General features: G+C 36.3%; 1 protein-coding gene across 13 annotated transcripts in view; it reads right to left on the bottom strand.

The window, feature by feature from the left end:
* The window catches only part of sox6 (SRY-box transcription factor 6), a 524,097-nt gene that overhangs the window by 58,774 nt on the left and 450,862 nt on the right, over positions 1-14,461 (bottom strand). For all 13 annotated transcript variants that reach the window (XM_016993151.2, XM_008107320.3, XM_062977163.1 and 10 more), the window contains 3 exons: positions 12,574-12,723; positions 6,930-7,110; positions 3,730-3,917 (listed from right to left, as the gene is read on the bottom strand). In XM_016993151.2, the coding sequence (XP_016848640.1) occupies positions 3,730-3,917; positions 6,930-7,110; positions 12,574-12,723 (519 nt within the window). The remainder of the gene's footprint in view (positions 1-3,729; positions 3,918-6,929; positions 7,111-12,573; positions 12,724-14,461) is intronic.

Below are 14,461 nucleotides of genomic sequence, written 5' to 3'. Positions count from 1 at the left end.
TTTCTTTTAAGGTTTTTTTTTGGAGGGGGGGGGGGGGGTTGGGGGTTGGAGTGGCCCCATTCCAGCTCAGTAATTACCACACTGGAATAGGGACAACACCTAGGAAAGCCCACTCCTTTTGGGCACCCGTGGGGACTTAAACCCACGTTGGAACGGGTTTCTTAAACCTGCTCCAAAGCAGGTTTAAACCCTCTGTGGCAGTGCCCAAACAAGCAAAAAAAGATTTTATTCCACCAGGCTGCCAGGAAAATCCTTTTAAAGAAGAGTTTATTGTTGTACTTAGATAACATTTCTAAATTTTATTTTAAATTGCTTTACTGCACCCTTATCCATTATTCTGCTGCATTGCTTTTAGAGAATGAGAAGAATAGAATAAAAATATTAGAAATAAATACAATTATTAATACCTAATAACAAACAGCCACATATTTTTGGAAGCCGCCTTCTAGTATATTGCACTTCAGTGCAGACTGAAGAACAGATTAAAATATGTAAGATAGAAATTTAAACTGTAGTTTGCACATTAGCTTTAAATTATGCTTCTGATAGGAATATCTTCCAAGACAACAATAGGCAGACTTAGCACTGAAACAGCCAATCAGAGTTCAGAGAGACTGTAAAGTGGATGCAGAGAACAGAATGTTTTTAGAAAGCAGAGATTTGTTGCTGAAAAGGGACAGATAGAGTTTTTGATTTCAGCCAAACAATTTGAGGAAGACATTGACAGGGAGTTGAGCTATACAGATACGGTGTTAGATAGAAACAAAGGAAAACTATATATTAGGGAAATGGATAGCAGAAATTATCAGTACTTAATAAACTTCTTGCTATCTTAAACCTGTTTTTTGCCGTTTGTCGAGCCTGAAGTGGAGCTAGTAAAGAATCCACACATCAACATAACCACAAGTCCACAATCGAAGGGGACATCCCGAAGCCCAGCAACCCAATGCAGAAGTGGGAATATTTGGTGGAACAAGTCCAGGGTGAAGAGCAGGTCTCCAAGGGTTGGAGGTATGGAGACAGCCTGGGTAAAGGGATCTATCACAATGCCTAATATTTATTTTTATAGAATCCTTGAAGTTGACAAAACAAATTTTTGTTGTTTAAGTATAAAGAAAGAAAATGTATTATCCCAACCCCTGCACAGAACTGAGATCTCATATGATCATATCTTGACATGAATCTTAGCTGGAACATGTAGGTCAACAGGGGCTTGCTGAAGGCAAGGTTAGTTTTGTGAGAAAGCTCTTAATTTCTTTACACTCAAAGATTGATATTAAGAGCATCAAAACACAATTGTCAACATTTCTCTCCCTCTCTGCAAACATACAGTGAAAATGTGGGGAAGATTAGGTTCTACAGCATTTCACTGTATGGGGCCTCTTGCTGTGGTATTCGAATGAAGAAGATTACATTTAACATTGCCTATTCTTCCTGAAAACTTTAACACACATATGTCTATAGAATACAAAGTAATTAGTAAGGAACCACTAGCATTAAAACGATAGCAATCTTCCATGTCATTGATAGTTTTGCTTAAACCACACAATTACAAATTTCAGGGCACAGCCATCCGAAGATTATTGATCCTTCTCCTTCTCAGTCTCTTATTACATTCCATGCTCATTAAAGTATTACAAACATTATTCCACTGTTGTAAATTCACATGATATTGTCCACAATAATCTCATTTCTTTAATTTAGAAAAGCACTCATGTTTTACATAAATCACTGTAAAACAAGAAAATCTAGAAAAAAATCTTTATTATAATTTTAAAAAATAAAGGGTTTTAACTGTTACAATTTCAGTGAATATTTGACAGCAAACGGGTATTGTTATTCAGGTGGTATCTGAATTTATCTGATTGATCATCAAAATCTTACCAATGCAGGTACCATTATCCACAACAATATAGGTACATATATAGATCTTGAACCAGTGAAATTAACTTCCTGGTTTCAACTCTTGTTTCAAAATTAAGTTTACAAACCAAGCAATAAAATTCCCAACTCCAATTGGGGTTCTGCCATCTAAAATTTGGACTTGTAGAGGTCATGTTGACCTTACTCACAAGGTAGGTCTTCATGAGAGCTACCATATCAAACATTCAGTTCTTTCACTTTCATGTTACAAAGAATTCTTTCACACTCGTAATCTGTATTAAATGGGTTTTAAAATGCTATCATTTAAGCTGAACCTTGGGCAAATAAATATTTATTAGGTTATGAATTTGTTTTGCAAACCATAGTTAATTCTCTAGAGGCAGGGACTAAGCAAATCCCTTTTATAGGCAGAGACCCCATTCCCCTTGTTGTTCTGATAAATGTAATAAGGTAACATATAAAATGCAAATGAAAAGACATTTCATTCTGTTTACAGTGTTATTTTACCTTTGTGTATACGACTATAGGCAATGAACCTCAGACCCTACCCTTCTCCCCAAGGAAATGGTTCAAAGACTGCTTCTAGTGCCACAGATTCTCAGCTTGCTGACAAATATTATTTGTATTAGGAGAAAAAGATGATACAAGCAAAATATAAAAATCTATATGCTTTCATTGTGTGTAGAATGGAGCAGAGTTTCCCAGTTTGATCTCCCCAAGCATGCTATAACTTGATCAACTCCTCCACTTAAGCTTGATTTTATTCACTTGTGCTTTCTTTTCAAGACCAAAACATACTGACTACTTTCCACTGAACTGGATCAAATAAGCATGAAAGACATAGCACAGGTCCATTATGGTTCATCCATTCATTTCTTTTTCAGCCACTCCATCCCCGCCCCCCCCCAGTCAATCTTTTGCACTCTGTTAAAGACTGGAAATTTTCCATGAAGAATCTTTCCATAGAGATAGCCACATGAAATTGCTAACAGCTACTTGGCACATACACAATTGGAAGAATTGTGTATGTTAATATATAATTGAATATTAAAGTGGCAACTAGAAAAAATGTGCTGCTCAGCTATCACAAATCACTTCCAGGAAATCATGGCTATAAAGCATGCTGGATCTGAAACTATTTCCTTCATAGAGCTGCATTCATAGGTGTGTTTTGCAGACCATATCCTGTCATCTTTATCGCCCTATGATATATTCTTATCATTTTTTATCTTTTCAAAAATGCTACAAGACAAGCAGAAAGAAATTGCCTTGTCCACAACCAACCAGTAATCTTCATGCTTTCACTAGGTTTTGGAGTAAACCCCTTATCAATTTTACTATACTGATTATTATTCCCATATCCTGCCTTTGAGCTATCCAAGAGCATCATGTTGGCCACCATAGAAAACAGGTTATTGGTCTATAAACAGACCTTTGGTCTGATCCAACAGGTTTCTTCTTACATCCTTTTGGTTCACTGACACAATGACCTGGTCACAGTCCCATTTAAACCAAGATTGCTGCATCACTATGTACTGTAACAGAATGTTTTTCTAGTTCCAATAGCCCAAATCTCATTTTTCCTTTGAGAATCTCATGTTGCCTAATCCAGACTAAATTCATCTTTTCTGAAAGTACATATCACAGTAAAATATTATTTTTATTAACATTAAAGATTATGAAAAAGATTATAATAGAAGTGTTAAAGAGGCCAGGAAATATATATTTTTCAGTATTAAGGATAGTTTAATACTATTTTTATCAACATTAAAGATGGTTTAAAAGAGTATAGTAAAAATGGCCCCAACACCCTACAGAAAAAATGGTAGAAGAGGAACTCATTACCTTTTCAGTCCTACAGTTGTTCAGACCCATGTTGTTAATGGAGGGAAGTTTTCCATCAACACAATGTGGTTGGTGCTGTTGCTGCTCCCTCTGTATTTGTTCTCTCATCTTTCGAGCCTCCTGAATGGCTTTCATTACTGTGTCCTGGTCCCCAAATAGGGCAGGTGAGTTAAGACTGGAAAGGATGTCTAGAAACAACAAAAACAAAAAAAATATTAAAATTGTTATTAATATCATTTTAAAAATCTCCCTTTGCTTGCAAAAGATATTCTACACATATACAAACAAACAACACAATAAAAACCAGCAACAACCTATACTATAAGCCTTTCATGGAGCCTGGACATCCATAATGAAGTATGGGCAGCAATCCAGATTTTGTTTTCTGTCCAGGACCAGTCTACTAAGCTGGAAATAGTCCCTTAAAGGGAAATAGTCCCTTTATTAAACATAGACTAGCTGGTTATAACATGAATGGCCTATTCAAACTATTCCATGCCATATCTGAAATCAGTTTCTGTCCTATCCCAGTGACTCAAAAAGGCTGCCAAACAAGCTTACAATTCATTCACGCATAAGTATAAAAAAGCTGTGTGTTTGTTTATTTTCTGCATTTAATAGCTTCTTTTTAAGACTGCAGTCTCCTCATGCCAACTTATCATATAAAGGATACACTTCTATATTAGTATAACACATTCATAAAGTATTACTTAGTTTTAAAACCATCTTTAAAATGAAACAATAACAAAAGAAGTATATATTAGAAAAGCTTTTCAATTAAAGTAAAAGTAGAAAAGGCATTTAATTAAAGTAATCAAAAACTCTTTAAAAGCTTGCACAGCATTGGAGTAATAAGGAAAATTCTTATTAGATTTCTTTGTTACTGTGTGCCTTCAAGTCCTTTTTTGACTAACCCTAAGGCAAACATATCATGGGGTTTTCTCAGCATGATTTGTTCTGAGGAGGGGTGCCTCTGTTTTCCTCTGCAACAAGTAATGTGACTTGATCAAAGTCACACAGTGGAATTCCATGGCTGAGGAGGGATTCAACCCTTGGTCTCTCGAGTTGTAGCCCAATGCTCAAACCACTACACTGCCAAGGTTCTTTTTAGATTTGTATATCCCCTTTTCCATGGCATGGACTCAAAGCCGCTTCTGGCATAGGTTTTTGAAAAAAGGTTCCAGTAAAAGCAGCTACAAGGAAGAAGAGTTGGCTTCAAGCATGAACAATGGCTTCTTGCTTAAGTAAGAATACTGAGAATTGTGGAAGTGGCAAGAGGGGGAAAGGAAAATAGCAGCACCTTTATGGGCGCTACACTGACTATTCAATGCAGTTTCAAACCGGTATTGAAGAAAGTGGTTTCGCTGTGCATAGAAAATCCTGGATCCAGTTTGAGGCCTAGATGGTGATTACAAACTATAGAGCACTGATATGTATTAAGAGCTTTCTTTAGCTTGCTTTTGTGAGAAGTTTATTGTCTGACTCCTTCATAGACTCATAGAATCATAGAGTTGGAAGAAACCTCATGGGCCATCCAGTCCAACCCACTGCCAAGAAGCAGGGAATCACATTCAATCTGCATGAAATAATCAGTGTAGATGAGCTTAAGACTAACTAGCTTTTATTTTAACGTGATCTTTCAGATACAGCATCAAATGGTATCCAACCCTCAGTACAGTGTTCCCTCACTTATCGCTGGGGTTAGGTTCTAGGACCACCCACAATAAGTGAAAATCCGTGACGTAGGGACAGTATATTAATTTTAATATTTATACATTATTTTAGTAGTTATACACTATTTTAAGTCTTTATCAACCAATCGTGTGTTGATAAATCACTTCCTTCTCCTCCCGTTGTTGCTTGGGCTCCTTTTCTCTTCCTTTGGCTTCTCCTTCCTTCCTTTCTTCCTTCCTTAGGCTGTAAATTGTAGTTTTTTATGATTTATAATAGTCTTTTAGAGTTTATTGAAAAACAGCGAATCCGCGAAAAGTGAACCACGAAGTATTGAGGGAACACTGTATATAAAGTTTTTGTGTTGCCACTTCTACTGTCTTTGTGTCCATTTCTCTTCTTGCATAGGGACTGTCTCATGTTTCTCATCAATGTAGAACATAGGGGACATTGCTGCATATATCATGTTGGAGGAAGAATAAGTAAATGTACCTCTGACGTTGTTGATGTTATTAGCACAACATTACTCCCAGAGAAGATGTGGGGATACAGTTGGCATATGGATTTGTAGCAGGGGTAGATTTCAGGTTTGTGGATATACATTATTGTCATTTCACTAACATATAGCTTCCACTAGTCTTCTTTATTTCAGCAGTATGATTTGGAAAAGGGATGTCAATTGGGCATTTTGTTGTGACTGTAGTTAAATAAATATCACTAGATTAAGTTATCCTGTAATCCACCATGCTATTCAGCTATACTTTCTGCTTTCCCCCATAGTACAAATTAGATTACCAGTAAATAAGCCAGAGAGAACACGAGTGTGATATAGTAATTTGAGCATTGGACAGTGACTCTATAGATCAGTGACCCTGAGCATGTCACACATTCTAAACCTCAGAGGAAGGCAAAGACAAATCCCCACTGAACAAATACAAACACTCATGATAGATTTACCTTCAGATCACCATTTCTGAAGGTGTGAGATCAGGCATGTAGCTGGGGGGGGGGGGGCTGAGGGGCTTCAGTCCCCCCCCCCCCGAAATTCTCAGAGTGGTCCACGAGAAGGCCTTACATTTATTATTTAAACTGTTACGTTTATTCATATCATGATCTGATCACTATGCTCAATATATCCCATATGCATGGGGGTATTGGGATAATGATGCAAAAGGTTTGCTAGGGTAGATCCTCCCCCACCCGGACTCAGCCCCCCCCCCCCCCCCGAATCAAAATCCTGGCTACAGGCCTGTGTGGGATGTTAAATTTATAAATAGACTTGATGAATGAATATTAGAACAAGAAAATACATTTCAGCACGCCCTTAGAAACCTTTCTGTGTTAGGACTGGACAGAAGAGAAACCACAATTCACCAATGAACTACTGACCAACTGTGGATGAACTACTGAATACATTCTGGTTTGAAAATGTATAGGAGTTTTCTTTTGTGGAAGAAAAGCAGACCACACAACATTTGAATCAGCCTAATGGTATTCTAATTCAATTACATTTTTCCCTTTCTACTTACCTAGTGAGGATCCTCTTCCTAGACTTCCACCAAGAGGGCTAGGGATTCCACTTTTATTTGCCATGTTCACGGGGCTGGTTTTACTTGTTGGAAAGAGGCTCTGGATTGGTGATGTTGGGGATTTAACGGGTTCTGCTGTCTTGGGTCGGGCAGAGAGATTCAATGGCTGTGCGGCATCATCCTGAAAAAAATATAATGTAGATAATTATCAGAAAAAGACAAATGGAACATATTATCACTTAGGAAGCCACGGTTATTTTACACCTCCCAGACAATACTCTATTTTTCCAGCTAATTATCTGACTCCTTGAAGGTTCAATGAAAGGAAAACCTCATTAATTTATCTGCTCTATGCCTCTATTTACATTAACTATGTGGCTGAATCTTTCTTTTTGACAAATTAAAACTGAATTAGCTCACATTATTGCTTAATTTTCTAATGTGTTTTCTGGCATCTAAATTAACCTAGGGCTCATACAAAGAAATACTTTTTACAGTTCCAAACAGTTCTGTGATTTTGTTCTGCTGGGTTTACTTCAAAAGTTCTTGGACATTGTGATTTATATATCGATACATTTGAGCACACAGTTGTGTGAGTTGTGGGGTTAATGGTGAAATGAAGCAAAGAGTAGGGGTGGTTCATTCCCAAAGGTAGCAATGCGTTTTCTAGGGACTATGATATTTCCAAAGACTATCACGTTGTAGCGTATTCTATGCAAAGTTCACACATGTCTTTTAAAAAATAAAATGCTAATTTTTTGCAAACGAAATAACGTTTTATATGCACAAATAATACTTCAGTGGAAAAAATGTCATTTTATGTGCAGAAAATGCTGCTGATGGTGACATATTCTGTACAAAATGTGTGGGGTTTTGCACAGTAAACAGCATTTTTTTCTGTATAGACAAGCACATTTCCTGCAAAGAAAAAACTATTTTCTGTGCAAAAAAGTGCAATTTCTTTTGCAGTTCAAGACTTTTTTGAAATGTCAAGATTTTCATCTGGCCAGAATTTCTTAGCCCTTGAGGAACATGTTATTCAAACATTTTCAGAATATTTGAGAACATTATTTCCATCCTTTGTAAGGATAAATAGTAACTTTATTTGTATTTCTCATTGTTGCAGCCATATTTTGTGCATGAATGTCTGGCTGAAAATTACTCTGGAACGTTCCGTAATGTTTATGTCTATGTTTTATAGTTTTAAAGGTTTTAATTTGCAATTAAATGCTATTTTAGATATGTGCTGTAGATTTATATTTGTAAGGCATTGCATTTTGCCATTCATTATGTTGTAAACCGCTTTGAGTACCCCCATTTCTATACCACTTTGAAAAAAGTGGTATAGAAATGCAATAAATAAGTAAATTTAAACACCTATTATTATGGATTAGTATCATGGATCATGCAGCTGGGCACATTATAAGTGGAACTATATATGATTACTGTGGAATATTATAAAGGGGAGGCTACACTTTTGGAATAGGTTGTATGAAATTTTAAAAAATCTGTAATGTGTTAGTTTCCAAGTTATGGCATTGCATGTACATAAATCATGGATTGGAAGACAGAGACTTTGAGGGTGTGAATTTGGTACCCACATAAGCAATTGCATGGCCATATAACTAAGAGAGACAGTAATTCACTTTTAGTTGTGTTATGTGTCAGTGAAACGAGAAAGACAGAGCTGGAGAATTCACATACAGAAAGCTTGTATGTATCTAAGCTTAAGATACATCTAACTTCTGGGAAAGGAAGAATCTAAGAAATTTGCTCTTTTGATCTTGTGCTCCCCTTCACGACACAACCTTGCCCTCTTCATTGCAGCACTTGTACCCTGTGCTACACTTGTTAGCAATCAGTCAGGTGCAGCATTTTTTGGAATAGCAGAATACAGATTTTCTGTAATTAAAATGAAAAGAGCCTGGTAACATGGCTCCCTCATTTAAAATATGCCCAAAGCTGATATATGCTGGATATAAGGGTGCATCATCCATATTTTAACAGACAGCACTGAACACTTCAAAGCTTAGAAATATATGAAAGAATACAATAATACACTCCATTATCTTACCCCTGCCATTCTTCTTGCTATCAAGTTGAGATTCTACATGGTACATAATGTATTATTAGGCTCATGCAACAAATAAGTAACTATTTATAATATTACACACTCTCTATAGTTGATATTATTTCTAGGCCACTACTATATAGACATTGCCTTCTCCAGTGTTTCTATTTTTGTTTTGTCACAGAAAATAAAGTGATTTAATCCACCAATGAGAGATGTGAAATTAGAAACTCTTATCGACTTTGTGCACACATTCTTATAAGCCTAATGTTTGAACTGAAGGAAACGGACCTCCTCATTGAATATGCTGAGGGTGCTATATTGTTATAGGCAGAATCATATAAATCGTTTTTTAAAAACTGTTTAATAGAATATTGTCTTTTTAATAATAATAATAATAATAATAATAATAATAATAATAATAATAACTTTATTCTTGTAACCCGCCTCCATCTCCCTGAAGGGACTCGGGCGGCTTACATAAGAAAAACAGTCCATGAATTTAAAACACAATATAATAACATAGTTATAAAACAACATAACATGACAATGATTAAAACCAAGACATCAATTGCTATGCACAGAGGGTGATTAGTGCAAAACTCTGAGTAATGACCATGAGTAAAATAGAGACAGGAGGGGGAGGACAAAGAACTGATCGTGTAAAACGCTAAAACCTATAAAATGGGGGGGGGGGCAATATTAAAGTGCAGCACCGTTTGAAAACAAGATACATAGCTGGTGGCCTCTTCACTCAAAAGTGTGCTGGAACATCCATGTTTTTAGACTCCAGCAAAAGGTGGACAATGAAGGAGCCAGTCTAATCTCCCTGGGGAGGGAGTTCCAGAGTCAGGGAGCCACTACCGAGAAGGCCCTCTCTCTCATCTCCACCAAGAAGGAGATGGGAGTGAGAGAAGGGCCTCACCAGAAGATCTTAGGGCCCATGCGGGTTCATAGGGGAGGAGGCGATCGCGGAGACAAGCAGGACCCAAGCCGTTTAGGGCTTGCACCTTGAATTGGGCCCAGAAACTTGTCGGTAGCCAGTGGAGCTGCTTAAAGAGGAGGGTTGACTGCTCTCTGTAGCTTTTGAGGTCTTGAGTGTAAAATTTGAATAAAGTAAAAATAATAATAATTTGGATTTAATCTTGACATTGTGTATGCAATCTTTTCAATCGGTAAACCACATTGGGAAGAAATGGAATTATAATTGGTAAGTAATAAATAAATATAACAGCATGTGCTATGAATGTCTCCAAAAAGATGGGAAGGGGGTTGGTTTGCTCCCTCCATCTTTAGCCAGATAGTTGTACACCATTTGATCCTATTTTAAATCCTTTTTTAATGTTCATTTTTTGCATGTTTTTAGCTGTATTATGTTTTGAAATTTTAAACTGCCTTGAGTCCCAATTGTGGGATAAAGTCAGGATATAAATAAATAAATAAATAAATAAATTTTCCACCCTTTGACATCAATGCCCACAATCCATTCATCACTTGATCTTCTCAATTATTTTTTATAAAGCATCCTAAAATAATGTGGTTTCTCCAGATGACGATCCAAATAGTCTCATCACTATTTTAAATACAGTTCTGGGAGATGTGCTATATGTCATCTTGGCTTGTGCTCATATTTGCACATTTTTCCGTTAAAAATAAAAACATTTAAACACACAATGACCTTCTTTAGAGTGCTGACCAGGAAGAATAGAACAAGACAGAATCATACTCATACACTCATGCATGCACATGTACACACTAAAAGCACAAAGCTGGTATTGCACCGAAAGCCTAGGTTTTGTCCAAAATATACTCCAGTTTGTCTAGAAACATTTTATGCAAAACTGCCTCCCCCATGTTTTGGAGCCAATAGACTTTCAGCACAGAAATTCCTGAAAAGTGAAAAATCACTGAAAAATGCATAAACATTTGAGATTGTTCTTGCACAAGAGAACAAAAATGGTAAATATTTAATTTCATAGAAGCAAGAACTGCTAACACTGGAGTGGAAGCTCATGAGGATGGGAATGGCAGGGCTTAGCATAATAAGCTATGACACACTGCCCAGAAGTAGTAGTTTTGTGATCAAAAAGTCACAGAAATGAAGGGCTTAAAGAAGCCACTGTATCACTCAGCCAAGCCATCTGCTCTAGGACAGTATCTTACTAGTCAGCATCATACACATAGGATCAAACCATATGGAGGACCTGGCTTGTTCTCTTCTAGGCCTAGTGAAAAGTACTTAGAATTAAAGATGACTGTTAATGTTAAGGATGAAAGGGAGATGGTATCCTTTAAGCCTATCACATTAATTAATTAATTAATTAATTAATTGTGAATCTATATCAATACATGCATATTGATATTGTTCTTTAAATAAGGAGAAATTATGTGGGATGTAAATTCCAGATGCTCACAAAAGGCTGGAAAAAAATATTTCTTGCTCTGTGCTGCTGCCAAATACCATGCGGCAGCTTCCTAGTTCTAAGAAAGTGACAATTAAGCATGCATGAGCTTTTGACAATACATCAAACCAAACAGAAGTGAGCCAAATACCAGCAACAGTGTGATATCAACAAGGGTCCAATCAATCTGCAGTCATGGCATTTTCTCCCCTCCCAATCAATTGGCAGTGATCATCTTATTTTTCTCTCCTTTAGCTACACTCCTTTAATTTTTATTCTTATCTGAAGCTTCTTTCAATAAAGTGATTGATTTGTAAAAAAATAACAAAGGGGTGTGGTTTCCCTTGTGATCTCACACAGTAAAGGCTGATTAAAAAAAAACCTTTGCACTGGCTACTGCAATACTAATATGATTTATGCAATCTCTATCATGTAAGGTATCACACACCCTAGATGTCCTGCCCAGATTATGCTAAACATAGAATTTAGCAGAGCAGCTGCAATTCCTATACAACTTCATGTCCATAACTTTTATGCTAGCTATGCATGAGAATTCACCCAATCAATTCATATTCACTCTTCACCTTCACATACATCCCCAAGAAGGTTCACCACTTTACATACTTCAGAAACCTAATTCAACCAGATAAAAGTCCCAAAGATAAAATAATGTATCAATTGAACAAGCAAAAGTGAAATTGAGAATATAAATAAGTAGAAAATAAATAAAAAAACTAATCTTTATTGAGTGGAGAATTGGATATCAAAGTTAATCAGGAAAGAGCCAAAGCCAAGACTTGTTGGCAATATTAGGTGTTTGGATCATCTTACTTATAAATGAATACATAAACAGCACCATGATTGCTATATCTGGGGGATACAGCCCACAAGGTCACAGAGAACTGCAGTAATTTCTAAATGGCTCAACAGACTACATCATCACTGAATGCCTTCTTTGTGTAGAGATTGCTTTCTCTAAGTCCTTATAATAAGCATGCCTCCTAGTAATACCTACAGAAGAAGATGCCTTAAAATAGCAATAGCACCCAGCTATAGCAACAATAGTTTCTTCTCTTGACCAAAAATATATCAAAACTGTTAAGAGTACAGTCCATTAAGATCATTTCATCTATCAGAGGGAGTGTTTCTGAACATAAACTGAAAGACATACCTTAACTTGAGTTACAGGGCTGGTCCCTCTCTTTTCATTTTTCATCCCAGTAGGTGAGAGTGTCCCTGTCGTGCTTGGCGGTTGAGGGGTGGAAGGCATCTTAGCTCCAGGAGAAACCTGCATGCTAGCCAACTGAGCGGCATAGAGTTGCTGCAAAAGAATTAGAATGTTTATCTTCAAGAAGTCTTAAAGCAGATACTCCTAAATGGCAAGCTGAAGTGCTTAGGCCAATGCAACTGAGGATGTGTGTCCTCAGGATTAAATCCCAAATTGTACATTGCTAGGGAATGTGGTACATTGTCTGGATATTATTCCACACTTAATGCATGGTCCAAATAGGCATGGCTAACCAACTTTTTAAAGAGTTGTATATCTGAATTCTCATTAAATATAGTAAATTTAGTTTGCAAGTGAAATCACAGAACATTACTGTAAACTGCACTGGGCTTCCTTTGTTTAATGCCATACTGTTTGTCACTGAGATGAAGCAATCAACTCTTTTTATTTCTACCTGTTAAGTATAAAGAATTTACATACCTAATATCTTTTAGTGCCAATATGAATTGAAGTGTAAATTGCTACTCATAAAGAGAGAAATATGAGATCAACTTTAAACATGACTGTGGAGTTTCCATTCAACTTCCTGAACTTTTGAGAAGTTGAACAGAACCCTGTCAAATGATGTGCAATTAAGTCATATATTCCTAAAAGATTATCAAGTATTTCCTGAACAAAACTAAATAGGTTTAATTTTCTCTAGCAACCAACCTTAAAACCTCACCTTGAATTAGCAGAAGCAATAATTCTGCCACAATAAACAGGGAAGATACCATGCCCACTCTCACAAAGAAGTCTGTATAAATTTGACTTTTTAAAAAAGTGGTTTGTATACAATTCCCAACATTACTATCATTCAGATGGACAAATAAAAAAATTACAGTAATCAAAAGCAGACCTTTCAGCACGTATAATTAAATGAAAGCTTAATAAATTAAAATTTGCAAGAGCCAGATGTGCTTATGTCATAATTGTTGCTTTCTTTGGAACAATTTTTCTAATATAACAAGCCTCCAAAGAAATGAAAGTTACACAATACTGTACATGCTCAGTGACTCAGTGGCTAGACAAATGTATACATATAAGGTCAGAGTCAGTATTCTGGGTCCTAGCTGGTTTTTCCAGTAAATCTGTAGAACTCAAACCACTGTTCTAAAGCACCATTCGATTAACTTTAGTATTTATTTTTATATTATATTATATTATATTATATTATATTATATTATATTATATTATATTATATTATTATACCCCCGTTTTTCCCAGCAAGGGGACCCAAGACAATGTCCCACACAGCACCTTAGGCACCCAAATTATTATTCTATTTGTTATCCACCTGGACTGCAGTGTCATCCATTCTCTCTAGAAGCAGGATGCAAGCTCTAAAAATTGCAGCAAACTCTGGTTTTTCATCTCTCCTCTATACACTAAATAATTACTGCTGGAACATAGGATTCTTTTCAACACACTTTAGCTATTTCAGTAACGTAGACTAACATGATTTGCTTAAGATCATTCTTAGCTTCAGTCATAAGCTACATCACTCTGCAACACCAAAAGAAAAAAAATGAAAATTGGTTACATGCATCATCCATTCAGGCTAAATTTCACTACCAAAACAGAGTAAGGGAATATCATTATAAAAAGAGAAAAGAGGATTGTGAAGTTTTGTTAGATAGCATACCAAGGCCCCTACTGCTTTTTTCTGGAAAATGTTTAAGAAATGTCCAGTGCTATTATCCCTCTGTTTTTTAAAATATCAAAACGTCATCTGACAGGCTAATATATTTAAACTTAGTGTCTCTAAATTACTTGACAAGATTCACAATTA

Source organism: Anolis carolinensis, chromosome 1, assembly GCF_035594765.1.
Source record: "Anolis carolinensis isolate JA03-04 chromosome 1, rAnoCar3.1.pri, whole genome shotgun sequence".
NCBI lineage: Eukaryota > Metazoa > Chordata > Lepidosauria > Squamata > Dactyloidae > Anolis > Anolis carolinensis.
The sequence above is the reverse complement of the archived record's forward strand: the minus strand, read 5'-3'. Positions and strand labels throughout refer to the sequence as shown.